The sequence below is a fragment of the Paralichthys olivaceus genome, chromosome 1, assembly GCF_024713975.1.
Source record: "Paralichthys olivaceus isolate ysfri-2021 chromosome 1, ASM2471397v2, whole genome shotgun sequence".
Classification (NCBI taxonomy): Eukaryota; Metazoa; Chordata; class Actinopteri; order Pleuronectiformes; family Paralichthyidae; genus Paralichthys; species Paralichthys olivaceus.
In genome coordinates, this window is record NC_091093.1 from 21,942,401 (window position 1) to 21,958,032 (window position 15,632).

The 15,632-nt window shown below is 41.9% G+C and overlaps 1 protein-coding gene across 1 annotated transcript; it reads left to right on the forward strand.

Moving 5' to 3' along the window:
* The first annotated feature begins 610 nt into the window (after positions 1–610).
* gas6 (growth arrest-specific 6) lies at positions 611–15,342 on the forward strand. The gene is made up of 15 exons (XM_020080201.2): positions 611–1,115; positions 1,364–1,524; positions 4,093–4,117; positions 4,226–4,288; positions 6,626–6,748; positions 7,755–7,874; positions 8,160–8,282; positions 9,557–9,678; positions 10,185–10,303; positions 11,028–11,217; positions 11,309–11,473; positions 11,561–11,729; positions 11,912–12,051; positions 12,132–12,333; positions 13,202–15,342. The coding sequence occupies exons 1-15, from the start codon at positions 1,037–1,039 to the stop codon at positions 13,354–13,356; spliced, it is 1,956 nt and encodes a 651-aa protein (XP_019935760.2). The 5' UTR covers positions 611–1,036; the 3' UTR covers positions 13,357–15,342.
* Positions 15,343–15,632: the final 290 nt, after the last annotated feature.

Sequence of the window (15,632 nt, forward strand, 5' to 3'; positions counted from 1 at the left end):
AGGATGGAGACCATATTTAAGAAGAATCGATTTGACGTATTTTAACTTTAGCTTGCCCCATGTCCCATCCACTAACATGGAGGAGGCAAGTTTTTTTTTTTTTTTTTTTTTACTAATTTAATTACAAGTATTCAGAGTCAAGTCAATCATACTGCCGCACGTACATAGGTGGTGTCAGTGGTGATGTGAGATTTTGCAGCGCATGTGTCGTCAAATTGATGAAGTTGTTTTCTCAATTTGCATGTGTTTTATTTTTTAATTTGCATGTGTTTTATTTTTTAATTTGCATGTGTGTTTTTTTTAATTTGCATGTGTGTTTTTTTTAATTTGCATGTGTTCTCTTAATCTGCATTGCGAAGCTCTCTCGGCCACCGTACAAAACCACAAATGTTTGCTTCCTGGCAAATGCTGACACTTGAGAATCTGGAATAATTCTTGGGTATTTTTGCTTAAATAATGAACTCTCCCACAGTTGTCTGCTGGTTAATAACAAGGTGTTATGTATGGTGGGGGGCCCCACAGCACTTTAGTTGCCCCGGGACCCCTGTCCAGAGGTGACTCCGGCAGTGAGCGGTAGCAGCGGGGCTGCATCACTCACAAACTCCTGCCCACACACTGATACTCCCCCTCCTGAGGCAGCTGCAGCCGAGGCGTGCTGCACACCGAGTCCGGCCAGAGAGCACCGAGCACCGGAGCAGAGACACACAGAGAGGACGGTCAGGAAACTACAGTGAAGCCCGCAATGGGGGACGAGCTGAACCGAAAGAGAGAGTAAAAAAAAGAAAGAAACGAGGTCGGTGGTAGTTAATGCGGGAGAAGCACCGCACAGTTTAGAGCTCAACCTTCCGGCGGCGGTGAATTAAAACCGCATCTGAGAAAAACGTCACCGTGATCCACCTGAATACCTGCAGTGTTTCCAGCGGTGACATTGAGAGACGTGTTGAGGGAGACACACGCAGAGGAGAAGCGGAGGAGGAGGCAGGGAACGGGACAGGAGAAAGTTTCCGGAGCTTGGCGCAGACACAGCGGCTCAACAATGCGGCTGACCCCGACAAAGTCCCTCTCATCGGCCGCCCTGCTAATCCTGCTGCTGGCTGTCCGCTGCTCCGACGGCAGTAAGTAAACACTCACATGCTAGGTGGCTAGCTAACCCCGCTCAGTCCCCTTTGACATTTGTGTTGCTGCTGATTTATCAAAGTCATTAGCTGCAGATATTTCGCAACCTCCCTCCAATGTTTGCTCTTGTTTTGTTTTTGGGAGCCGCACATATCTCCGTGCTCCCCCGAGCTGTGTGACCCCTCTCATGCCCCCTTCTGCATTCATGAACACCGTGTATTTAGTTTTCTTCTTCTTCTATTTTTAGTTTCCTTGTCCCCTGAGGAGGCGAACCAGTTCCTGAGCAGACACCGGAGAGCCAACCAAGTGTTCGAGGAGACGAAGCAGGGCCACTTGGAGAGGGAGTGTGTGGAGGAGAGGTGCAGCAAAGAGGAGGCCAGGGAGGTGTTTGAGAACGACCCAGAGACTGTGAGTACTTCGCTTCTTTAGACAGCCAGAGGCGGATCTAGGATTTGCAGATGTACACAGAGGGGGCAATTGTGTGACCGATATTCATCCTGATTCAGTAAAGCCGAATTCGACACGCACTGAACTCTGGATAATCTCCTGATGTTCTCAAAAAGAGCTGTCTGTGAATTTCTGGAGCTGCTTTCAGACTTGCACCGGACTCCACAGTACCTCAGTATTTTCACCAGAGGAAGGGCACGATTTTTCAGTCAAGGTTACATGTAGGTCCCACTGACCCCAAACAATCTCTTCTCCTTCAGCACCAAAAAACGTAATCATTAGATCTTCAAAACATCATTGTCCCTGTTACAATGTATACTGTCACTTCTGCCATCTTGTTTTTTGTCATTTACCATAAGGCTGCAAGGTTGGTTGGTTTGCATCAGGTTCATATCGACTTCAAATTGATGAATGCAATGTGACATTAGACTAATGATTCACTGTCTGGGCTGGTGATGATCATGCTCCAATAAGCCCAGATTGCTGATAGCCATCAGTACACATAACATTTCCGTGTCAAGGACTTGGCATGTTGTTGTCTTCTCCTCTTAGTTTGTTTCTGTGACAGACATTGAGTCAGTGTGACTAAGCCAGAGTTTGTGAAAGTACAGTATAAGTGAAGGCACTGCTATCCCTGTGCACAGTCACTTCTGTCTTCCATTTGCTAAAAAAGTGGCTGCTGCTGCTGGAGGTTTAGGTTCCTGCCAAAAATAGGAAACACCTGGATATCTCTTCTCCATCTCAACATCTGTACCATCTGTGCAGGTCCACGAGCAAATATCCTTACACACGTGCACGTGAATGAGGCAAACAAACCCCTCTGATTGGTCTCTTTAGCTGATTGGCAGCTTCATTCAACTCACACTAATGCACATTGCCTCACTAATCTGTATACATGTTTCCACCCTGTTTTTCTCATTTACGTTTACCAACAAACCAAATCCATCGCGTCTTGTGTGCTAAGGAGTATTTACTGCCGATTAGTTTCTATTCTGGATTCCAGAATGCGCAAATCAGCCTATATCCATGTGAATACATAATCCTATTGAATACTTCATGTGCTAAATATGCAAATCAGACCCAGGGATATAAATAACCCAGTGTGTCTGAAAACGTGCAACAGCTTATGGGCTGAGGTGTAAACATTCATTGGCTTCAGACTTTTAATTCTTCAAGCAGACATCTGAGTGTGGTATGTTGCATGTGTCAGCGTGCGTGTTTTGTTAATCAGTGAGATAATATATGGTGTCCGAGCATCTTTAAAATGGCAGCTGTCAAGAAATATGAGAGCAAGTAAATTCTGGCAGTGCTAAATGTTTTTATTTTTGCATGTTGTCAGCTTAATTGCATGATTTGTATGTCAGGGATTCAGAACAAGTTTAAACTGTGCACCAAGGGAGTGTTTGTTAGCATAGTGCCGGTGATGCCGCTGCCGCTCTTTAACGGACGCCTTTACTCACTTTAGACACTTTGGCAGAGAGCAAGTGAATGAGGCAATCTGTGACTCAGATTATTCGTAAGGTTATCCAAGTGCAGAGACATGGCAGCAGTCAGAGGGAGGATTAAACGTGGAGCAGAGCTGGGTTCAGGGGAAAAGGTGAATGTAGGTGACGCTGGACGCACATCACCAGCGTAGCAGCGTTTGAATGCCTGTAGCTTTTCTACCATGTCGTGACAGAAAGCTGCAGTCTCATTCATAGCTGCATTATTCATTCTGAAAAACCCAATCTCTGACTCTGCATTTTCTTCTACTGCAGCTCTTCTACTGCAGATAGAGAGAGAGGGGTGTTCTCAGATACTGGCAACAAAAGTGATTACTCCAAGTTTATGGACTCTCATCTGTTAACTGACTTTTCCAGAGGGACAGATAATCAATAATAAGTCTCACAACTGAGTATTGTGCTTAGCTTAAGTTTACTAATCGCCCAAAACTTCTGTCTGCTACTGTCACGATTCAGCAATCCCATTGGGGCTTATAATCAGGCTTCATGTGTCTGGCTTTAGCACAACTTTCATTCGATTGCTGATTCTTTTTTTTCTTTTTTTTTTTTTACACCTCAGCTTGCTGCATCTGGTTCCTACTGCAGCATAAGTTTCCTTAAGTCTCCTTCCCCTGGTCCATTTTCCAAAATTTTGAAAACTGCAGCCAGGAGGAGAGAGGGATGCTACAACTATCAGGAATGCAGAGAATTCTCAGGAAGCCCCTGGCAAAAGGCCGCACCCATTAGAGAAAGAACACAGATTACAGAGTAATCACTCTGTAAACTCTGTCTCGATATAACACACACATACCTACAGCACATGGACCAATGCCACACTTGAAAATAATGATTATTTATAAATTGCTCTTCCCTGCTGTGAGTATGAGCACAGAGATCGAGTATAAAACGAAACCAAATCCTAAGATTATGTCAAGCATTAGTGGAGACATCCCCACTAGTTGTAAGCATCTGTTTAGATTATCGTGTTCTGTTTAGATTCTTGTTTATACACCTTAGTAACTTTATCCCCCTCTTCTCCCTGATTTAGGACTACTTTTATCCAAAGTATTTAGGTAAGTTATCATTTTGACACAAACCCTTCATCTCTACTCACAACAGTCACATTTTCTGATTATACGTTTGTAATCATCATTTCATTTTTCACTTTTGTCTCTCTCTAGTCTGCATGGACAAGTTTGGAGACTCAGAAAAGAAGAAACAGGATCTGGTCACGTGTGTCCACAGTAGGTTTTAAAACCCACTCATCTGTCTGTCAACTTCACGTTAACGCTGATTATAGAAGTTTATAGATGCTGCTTTTATTTCTCTCACCCTTCCCCTCTCATTTTTCTCTGTGCAAGTATCAGAGGCAGCTACCTAGATGTAGTGCAGGGTTGGGCTACACTGCAGTATCATTCCTCTGCAGTCACCCACTGGCACGCACTCTCTCCAAGTGTAAAAAAAGGAAATATATAAGGAAGGATGATGAAAAGGTGCTGAATTTTTAACATCATCTCCAGGTCACCCTTTGCGGTGTCTCTCTGACGTTGAAGTGAGCGTACCATATGTGCGTGATCGCAGCAGGTAGCTTTGGGTAACTTTGCAGCACTTTGCCACAGTGATGTTGCACATTGGTGAATGAGCAACACACCCCTCACAACGTCACACACGGCCTCCCTCACTCTCTGAGCTACTGCACCAGCTTCTCCGTGAGCTGGCTCAGCGTGGCGAGAGTGACGTGAATCAAACGTCGGTCGTGAGTGGAGCACAGGATTTCTGCTGCATCAGGCTACAAGAGACCGGCACCGACCCGGCTTTGCTGCGATTGGCCGAGGAAGCTGGGAGAGGGGTGGGGTAGGGGGTGTTGGTTCCATGACTCAGCTGCAGCATCGTGACACTTAAAGATACGGTAGTTCTTTTTTTTTTTTTTTGCTTATCATTCAGCACACCATCTCTCTCTCTCACTGCAAATCTCTGTCTCTCTGTCAACTTAAACAGTCAAGAGGTGTGTGGTAAACCAGTATCTGTTTAGTGATGGGTGGTAAACTGGTGTCAAAAAGCAGATCATGTCATTCCATAAAGACTATTTATCTGATATTATAGATCATCCTACAATCATCACAAAAGTTTATTTAATTGTAGGCACAACAGAAATAGTTTATTCTTCCAAGACTTCCTGCATCTATTCCCTTTATCCACTATCCCTATATCTTATTTGAACCCTCATCTCATTTGCAAATTGCTGTGTGGGAAAATATAATCATTAAATAATGATTTTCCATTTTCTGAATTAACGATGCAACAGAATGAAAATTTAAAATCACAATTATAGCGAATGACATTTGAAATCAACAAATAAATCAAGTGTGCTATTCCAGGTTTATTTAAAGGTTCAGTGTATAAGATTTAGGTGAAAGGAATCTTTTGGCAGAAATTTAATACAAAATCATCCTAGTGATGTTTTCACTAGTGTGTTGCATCTAAATTGTACGTAAATTATTGTAAGCGGGTCCTCTCTATGTAGGCCGGCATGTTTTTTTTTACAGTAGCCCAGACTGGACATGTTTGGAAGGGGAGGGTGAGGTGAGAGGTATTCAGCTGCAACATGCAACTTGATGTCACTAAATTCCACACACTGAACCTTTAATTTAATCTTTGCCTGATACAAGAAGATTTCTGCATCATGAAAATGTAATCTGATTATACAGAGGCTTCTCATTGCTGTAGTTGTCGAGAGAACTTACATTTACTGATTCTCAATATTGCTGTTTATGACATTGATGAATTGCATGACTCATCCTTCTGCTGAAAGCCATTCATTTATTTTTTTACTTAAAAAATATTCATTTAATTAATCATCAGAATCATACATAACTCAGTATCCATTCATTTGTTGTTTGTAAAAATAGGTTGTAAAATCTGGCAGAAATGCAGCTTTATACATCTGGCTCTTGTACTTAATGCTAATTTTCAGAACATCTAGTGTCGTTAATATATAATTAATATATCATTAATTACTATACAACAATACATTGTATTATCCACCAATGGAGAATGAATTGCTTGCTGATGTGAACTCTCGCTCTCTTGCTCCCCTCATTTTCTCCAGGCACTGTCCCTTGTCTGTAACTTTCTCTTTCTGAGCTGCAGCTAACATGCCCAGACTTGTCGAGAACTCCTCTGCTAGGAAAAAGAAACTGTAGGGGGAGAGAAAAGATTTACACAAGCTCACTTACACAAGTTTGGAGAGAATTCAAGTGAAAATATTTCACAGAAAAACAGGACAAACTTTAATGACGAGATAGTTGAACACAGACACAAACATCCGTTTCTTCTTGAGAGCTGGAGGTCAGGTATGCTGGGAAGGACTGAATTAGGGCATCCCTGGCAGGAGAGCTTAGCCAGCATTAGGCTATTTATATTGAAGTCCTGATATGCAGAACATAAGAGATGCCCTTCATCTATCTGGTATCACTTTACAATCACATGTACTGAGGGCATCCGGTTTGTACAAACCACAAAACAATGATGACACTTAATTCCTTGCATGTGTCCGTCTTTGTTTTTCTTCTCTCTTGAAGATATTCCAGACCAGTGCTCTCCCTCTCCCTGTAACGCCAGAGGCACGGTGCGCTGCGAGGACAAAAAGGGCGACTTCCTGTGTCACTGTTTTACAGGTTGGACGGGAGCCAGATGTGAGAAAGGTACCGTCATCCTCTACTTTGGGAAGAGAGAGAATATATAGCAGGAAAATTGCGTGCAAGAGCAGAGCAGAGGTTGAATTTTTGCTCCGTCATTCAGTGTCACGTCCAGCGTCACAGGGTAGATGTCAACACTGTGACCTTGGTTCTGACAGCCAACCCCTGCCCTGTCCCCTGATAGAAAGAGCTCTATCCCTCACTGTTATTACTTCTATATTTGATATTTCTCATCATTTTACATCAAATGTTTAGTTTTTATTTTATTATAATTGCTACAGCTGTTATTGTTGACGTGCATATTTAGCAACCAAGTGCTACTGCTTCTGCTGCCTTCGCTGTTATTAATGATGTGTGAATTGTGTGTCACATCAATATGAACTCTATGAACGGCAACTGTGGTCACAGAGTTCAAGTCGGGATCTGAGCAAGCCTCTTAAGAGGTCAAAGCTAGTTACTCTGTATATAAATCTGCATCTCCTCTTAAAAAAAGTGAAATTCAGAGAAAAGATTTCACTTTCGAAGGAAACATTTTCAAATAAATAGAACTGGAAAACATACCTAACTTAAAAAGAACACACTCTGTGAGGGAGAAACATGTTTGTCTGATTTATGGCACAGCCATCATTCCACACATTTCCACTCTGACTCATCCTGCCACCTTACCGTGAGAGGAAACCAAAGCAGATTCAGTCAAACTTGGTCCGAGCCTTTTCCACTTGACAACCGCACTCCTCCTAAAACACTCAGCCACAGTGTGTCAGTTATTTGTAAGCCGTTTAAACAAAGCACCAATTCATAGGATATTTATGTCAGCTTTTCAACCTATATCAAACTAACAATTCAGAATGTCACATTTTTACTTTTACAACTGGTTACGTTAAGTACATTGTGATCATGAATTTGCCTCTCTTAAAATCTTAACACACGCCTAACAACCTAATGCTGTGCACAGCCCATGATGAGGTTTTTCCCTGTGCTCACGTTGACTGCATTACCATCCTATTCGTAGATGTCGACGAGTGCTGCAAGAGAAACGGAGGGTGTGATCACCAGTGCAACAACACTATGGGCAGTTACCGCTGCTCCTGTCACCAAGGATACATGTTGGTAGGACGCCAGATGTGTAATGGTAAGCCACAAACCACAGATACACATAACCTAACAACTGTATTCATGTAGGTACTGCAGAGTTTGCCTTGTGAATTTACGACTTCAGTCTCTGAGTTTATTATTATTATTATTATTATTATTATTATTATTCCATAACTTTGCTTGTTTTTTCTGATACTCTTTGACACAAATGATTCGATCATATTTTTCCAGCAGAGGGGTTGATGTTAAGGTCCTCTTGGTTTTATTGAATCTCCATCAGTCTGTGATTTGTCCAGCTGTGACCACAGTTTGTGTCTTTCAGATGTCAATGAGTGTGAGGACGCAGGTGTGTGTGGAACCGCGCAATGCGAGAATAAGGATGGCAGCTATGACTGCTTGTGTGATGCCGGCTATGTCTACGACAATGAAACCAAGACATGTGTTGGTAAGTGTACACACACACACACACACACACACACACACACACACACACATTAAAAGAAAGTCACACGGTTTGATAAAAAGTGAGTGAGGAGCAGCTTCAGGCTCAGCAGGAATCCGTGCAGCTGTGTTGTGAGGTCAGGAAAGGAATGCAAAGACATTTGCAGACACTGTATAAGTAGGTAACAGGTCAATGTCTACTTTTGTTCAATTTGTTCAATGGCTGCAGTACAGGTCAGAAATCTTGCCTCCTCCTTGTTAATTGATTGGACATTGAGCAAACTCAAAAGTCAAAATATGTCAAATACTTTTTTACTCAAAGATGGTTTCTGTTTTTTTTAGCTAGTTGTTTTCATTCTGGTGTTTATCCAGGGATAATTTTTCAGATTCAGGTTTTGTTTAAATTTGATATTTGATGCCATATGAATAGGGTAAAACATCACGATCGACAGCTGACTCACGATTGGTCAAGCACAGGTTCTCACTGCCACGGCTCTATCCCCCAATCAGTAATGCCAAGACTCTGGCGAATGTGTAAGATGGCAGCATTCAAAAAGGATATTTTGGCTTAAGTTCTGGATGGAGGGAGGAAGTGGAGATGTTGTTCCATCTTTTTATACAGTTGATGTTACAATCACTCTCTTCCTATAATCCTGGAGCTGACGGTAAAGAGGAGCTCAAACTCTACAGAATCTGATCTTGTATATATCAAACAGGTTAAATCCTTTTTCTCCACAGAAAAAATAGTAGGAAACATTAAAGTCGGCTAAGTCGATACTTAAATACACAAGGATGATAGGTTTTCCCACGAACAAGCAGTGTATTTTTATTCAAAAAGATAACAGTAAGATAAAATGAATATGTGTTGCCAACAACATGGAAAAGCCATTAATCACTTGTGTGCCCTGTTGTGCTCTGCTGTGGAAACCAGACTTTTCATAACCTCCATGTCTGTCCTCAGAGAACTAACAGTAATTATAGACAAGGTCCTCATTGCCATGTAAGGTTATATACGGAGCAGAGAGATACAACCCAGTCATCGTCAAAGATCACTCGACTCAAGTGTTGTTTGCATACCCTGATAAGTCTGATTTTTCTTTCAAACATCCTGTGATGTTTTTCTGATCCTTGGAGGTTCATGTTTCGACTGATTCCACCAATGATGTGACTTTGTTAACTTAAAGAACGTTCTGCTGCTCTGAACTCTTTATATCTCAGTAGTCACTTTCATCTCTCCTTCTCTTTCATTTTTCTCCATCCTGCTCTTTTGCTCGTCAGATGTGGATGAGTGCTTGACAGGTGTGTGTGCAGAGGAGTGTCTGAACACTCCCGGGAGTTTCCTATGCTTCTGTGATGGTCGGCAGGGCATGAAGCTGGGCCAGGACCTCAGGAGCTGTAAGGTGAAATACATTAACTGTTGTATATTGAGCAGCCATTTCAGATTTCAGCTTCCACTTTAGTTGGAAAACATCTGTAAAAATAGAAATAACTTTCATGATCTTTTACACAATTAGGACAGGGAAGGTCTCAAAATGCACAGAATCCTGCATCCTCAAAAGTCGTTACTCTAATAAAAAGCTTGAAAGCTTTCTAAGAGAACTGAGATTTTTTTTCTTGCCTGCCATTGGTAGCACTGAAGGTAAAAATGTTTCCCAGATTCTTGGAAATGTCACAGTCTTGTAAAAGAAGGATTGTTGTGACAGTGAGCTTTCATATTTTGACTGGTAGAGTCATGATACACCTTTTTGCTTCCTTTCCTATATTAAAAAGTCTTTAATTGAACTTGGTGAACCGGCAGAAACCTGTATTATGAGTGAAGCTGCAGTTTTGGTAAACTTGTATGCTTCTCATTGTTTGGCAGTGTGCGTTATCTCCAATTTCTTGTTTATCTGTTTTTTTCCTTCAGCCTATAACTCCCTGCTTGTCGCCGTCTCTGAAGAGGAACTCTCGTTCTCTTTACCTGGGCCGCATGTTCAGTGGCGTACCGGTGGTGAGGCTGCGTTTCCGTAGGAGGATTCAAACTGGGTGAGGAAATAGTTTTGTGTTGATGCTCATCCACTTCAACTGTTCACCTCTTCCACATTTACACACTTGTTACACTGAGTAGAAAGATGGACAAGATTAAAAGACAGTTGATTGACCTTTTCCAGCTCCCTGGTTCTGGTTATTTAACTTTCTAACTAATAATGAACAAAATTGTTATGTATTACATATTTGTTTGAAAATGACTCACATTACTCATTGAACTTGAAACAAGTCTCCCAACTTTCTGTTGTTTGTTGATTTTAAAATGCCTGAGCACTAAGCTCCCTCTTGACTTTATTTTACCTCCTTTCAAAATGCAGTTCAAACTAAATGCTTCAGGCAAATCCTTTTATAAGTTCTTGATTCAATTTTTGTTTTCAATGAGAGTGTTTATCGTGAAGTGAAAATGCAGGTTGAACGGTTCATCACAAAGTCAGAATCTGAGAGTATATCGGTCTTAAAAGAAAACTTGTTTTTTACCATACATAGTCACCGTGAGAAATTGAATCAGCTAATTCTAAAAATAATTTCTAATATTAGCAGGAATGAAAATACCACCGACATTATCAGAGTGGGTAGCAGATAAAACTATTTAGGTCACTAAAAGGAACAATTTTTTTCGTGTCTTTTTCTCCCTTATTTTCTTCTGTATTCCCACCAAACCTTTGTCATTCAAACACATGCTCATACCAACATTCCCCTCAATCTCCACCTCTTCTCCCAGCTTCTCAGCAGAATTCGACTTCCGTACATACGATCCTGAGGGGGTGATTTTCTTTGCTGGTGGTCACCTGAACAGTTCCTGGATCGTGCTGGCAATGCACCATGGGAAGCTGGAGCTGCAGCTTAAGTATGGCACAGTCAGCAGGGTGACCAGCTCCGGACCAATCGTCAATGACGGTCAATGGAGAAAGGTTGGAGGCTTCAGTCATTATGGAAAATAAAACACTGTCTGCAGGAGCTTCAGTAGCTGATCGAAAGTTCCTCAAATGTTTTTCTCGTCAGATCTCCGTGGAGGAGCAGGGCCGGAGTCTGGTGATTAAGATCGACAGGGAAGCCGTCATGAAAATCGCAGTGAATGGTGATCTGTTTACACTAAAGAAAGGCATGCATGAACTCAACCTCACTGTGGGCGGAGTCCCATTCAGAGAGGATGGCCTCGTCAATCAGGTGTTTATTTGCATGTGCTCTTGTGTTTTCTTGAATTTGTACCATATGGTCTTTACATATTCCTCAAATGTTGTGTTCATTTCGCAGGTGAACCCTCGTCTGGACGGCTGTATGAAGGAGTGGCGGTGGCTGACGGGCGAAGACTCCTCCATACAAGAGACCATTCGGTCCAACGACAACATGCAGTGTTTCAGCACAGAGGATCCTGGAGCTTATTACCCCGGCACAGGCTTCGCTCTCTTCAACATCAGCTATGGTACAGCATGTGTGTTAGTGTGTTTGAAGCTTGCATAACTCAGCTTAATTTACTTCTTCCTGCAGCAGTTAGTCAATGCTTCATTTGTTTGGATGATTATAAGTTGATTTACATTATTGGCTACACTTTTGTCAACAGTGTTGTTTGTCGACGGTGTTCATGACTTTCTGTTCTCACGTCAGAATCACAGAATCTGAGCCTCCAGTTGACCCTACGTCCAACTTTCGCTATTGGCGTGCTGTTTGCACTTGTTTACCAGGACAGAGTCCCTCTCTCCATCGCTCTGGCCAACTATCATCCTGGCATGGATGAATGGAGAGATGTGAGTAGATGTGTGTGAAATCAGTTTGTATAATAACTGTATTTTTGTTTTGAAAACTTACCTTTTTTGTGTGTCTTCAGTTTGTTCTGGTGTCTTCAGGTGATGCCATCATTGCCAGCTCCCCCGCTCCACTGTGTGACGGTGAGAGTCATGAAATCCGGCTGACGATCACGGGCAACCAGACGCTGCTGCTGGTCGATGGCCAGGCTGGACGAGGTGAAGAGGCTGAAGTTCCTGCTGACGTCCTGTCTCTATCCAGCACCTTCATAGGAGGCATCCCTGGTGAGGACACACATGTTTATTTGCACACTTTGCAGGATGTTATGCTAGGATTAGTAGCAGTTGCATTCCATTAAGACAAACAGGACATGACCTGTTAAAGCTCAGTTAGACAATACGGATGTGGAAGCCATATCTCTCCTTATATCTGATGTCACAACAGTGTCCTGTCCCAGAAATGAACTTGCCTGTTGGCAGGTCAATCAATGTGCAGTTCAGGTTATCAGTCAGTTAATAGATGCTACAGCTCATCAAGACCCAAGACAAGTTCCTGTTCTATTATTTGCCCCAACAGCAGGATTTCTCTCACATGTTCTGATCCACATAAACATCTGCTGTCAAATATAACTGTGACAATAGGATGATATGTTTCAGAGAGGACTCTTAATTTAGCACTTCTGTCACACACTGGTCTCACTTCTGTGAGGAACCTCTGAGAGCATGATGCTGAGTAGTTTGGATGAACTTACAAATGACAAGTACTTAAAATTCTAATTATTGAAATGGTAGAGGCATCTCAAGCTGTTATTTTATAGTCAGTGGAAATTAAGGTTTTCGTTAAAGGCACGTTGAAAAACAAAAATGAAAGTCAGACCTTTTCTCTTATATGTTATTGTTGGTTATTCTTGTATTTACTGCTGTTAAGTAAAATGTGTGCCCTAGAACATAGACCGAAACGAAGAAGCTATTTTACACATAGAAGTCTAGTTTTATCCAGTTTTCTTGAGCTCATGATTAAATAATCTTAAATTTCAGTCACAGCTGTCCAATATTCCTCAAACTGGATGTATGATAATGATTTTGTGTTAGTGTCAGCTGAAAGAAATACTGTCACCACACTCGTTCACATGTTGTTATTTCACCCCCCCAGATGACATTCCGTTGGTTTCCACACTGGTATCAGCACCCTACAGCGGCTGTATGGAGGTCAGTGTAAACGGACAGTCTCTGGACTTGGACCAGGCCATCCATAAACACAACGACATCCGCTCACACTCCTGCCCCCTGCTGGACTCCCACCAGTGACCAGTGTGTCAGTCTCCCAAAGCTGATCCATAAGCAGTTGATTGAGGCAATGGGGATGATTTCCAATATGTTTATAAAAGTTTTGACCAGTGGGGGAGATCTTTTAGATTGGAATGTAAAAAAAAAACTAAAAACTAGACCAGGTATTGTGGTGCAGGTGGAGCCTTAACCCAGGATCACCCTGTCCTTCCACTGTGACGACACTGCTGCCTAGAGGTGTGTGCAGGGATTTTTGCAGTATTGTCAATTAGTTGGGTTGTTAGTCAGCCGGTGGGCAACATCCCCTGTACTAGGCAGAAGATATGGGAATAAATGCTGCACAACATTGCCTCAGAACTGCCCATGTATCACAACCTTGTCAGCCCACAGGAACATACAGGGTCTTATCTGTAATATGTTAACTGGTTGGCCTTGGGTCAGCCTCTTGCGCCTGGCATCCTGTGCTCAAAATACAGATCTGACTGGAAACTTTGTAGGCACTGTGACTCTTAGCTGCGGCATCTCAGCTGATAGAGCTGAGGTCATGTTGCTTACATCCAGTTCACCTGAGGCCCACGTACACAAAGCTTCAATTAATCAAAGCCTCATGTAGAATCTGATGAAATAGGGGAAGAACACAGGCACCAAATAAAAAGCCAAGAAATCAGCCGAGAATATGTGGAATTGGGTGTTCGGATCTTCATGAGTGTTGGGTTTACAATGTTTCAGTGGTCGATTGGGGACTAAATAAATATTTTTTTGCTCCTTTATAAGCCAAATCTTGTCCTCTACCAGGCGCGATATTAAGCACAGCTTTGTGCTCTGGAGAAAACCTTGCACATTGTTGCAGGTAGAAATGGACTGCGACCCATTTTCTAAATTCCTGCTTGATCGAAGCAGCAATCCATGTCTGCCTACAACCTTAAAAATCAACCACGTGCCTGTTAAGAACAACCAACCCAAACTTCTCGACAGGTCAACCGGTTCACAAAGGTGCAGTACCGTAACACACAAACAGAGCAGTTAACACACTATGCATTCCCACCTGTGCATTGTATTACAGTCTGTTAAGGGACTTGACCGACACCTCGATTCTCAATAATCTTCAATATAACTTCATCACGAAGGCCCCTTCTTTCCCTCAGAATCACCCACTCACAGTTTAAAACCTGCCAAATTTGCGAGCGGAGGACGACAGATTAGTCACAGAAGCACAGGGAGACAGGAGGGGCCCGCTCCATGAAGGAGAGAGAGCACTGCATCAATCGCACCACACAAGCTACTGAGAGTTAAGAAAAGAGTGCGCTGTAAAATACTGAATATGTAAATAATGTGACTGTACAATGCTTCATAGAAGACAGAAAACAAACACTACCTTACGCTCACTGAGGTTTTCTGCACATTTAAGTTGATCCAAAGTTAAACCGTAATCTGAGTCTCTTCATTTCATCTGCTTCTTTAAAAAAGGTTGAGCAACAAATCCATTGCTTTTTATTTCTTGGAAGTTTTAATTTTTTTTGCGACTGAGAGCAATAGCCAGGGATCTAAGTACTGTCAATCTTTAGGTTCTCTGTTTTTAATTTAAATTTATAGGTGCTGAGCAAATCAAAACCCAATAAAGATAAAGAATGTCAGGAGCATTGTGATTGAGAAATGCAAAAAGGGCTCCAGTGTTATTTGACTTCTCTCTGTAATGTTTCATTTTCTAGTTTTCTGACGAATGAATGCCAGAATATAGAGCTTGATGTGTTGTTTTTTTTTATCATTTGTGTTGTTGTATATTGAACTTCTCTTTAGTTTTTATTTTTCACTTTAACTGCCAGTATGCGTACGATGCTGAGAGAAGTCTGCCTTTTCAGTTTGAACTTCCCTCAACAGTGAAAATTCCTATTTAAAAAAAACAAAAATAAAAGCAGTTGTATGAACATCATAGAGTGAAAATGGATTTTCCAAAAATGGATTTGTATGCTATGTGGTTATGTTACAAGATAAACTTTTCATGTCCTGCCCCGTGTGTGACATGTTATTGTTTTTAATTCAAGGTTCACTAACTATAACCTTCTCTGAGCAGCTTTTTCCTGCTTTCCCTTCTTCAGCGAGTGGAACTTTCTCAGGCAGTCCTTGTGTGAGCTGATACGACACCACATTTTGTTTTTAACGAGTTACAATATTGTAAGTGTAAAACATCTTATGTCGTAAGTGAGCAGATTAAAGTTTTGTAAAAGTGCCCAGTACAGCCACGCGTGGTAATGAGGGGGTAAAGGTAAATGTCCACATCAGTAAACAAACGCACAACA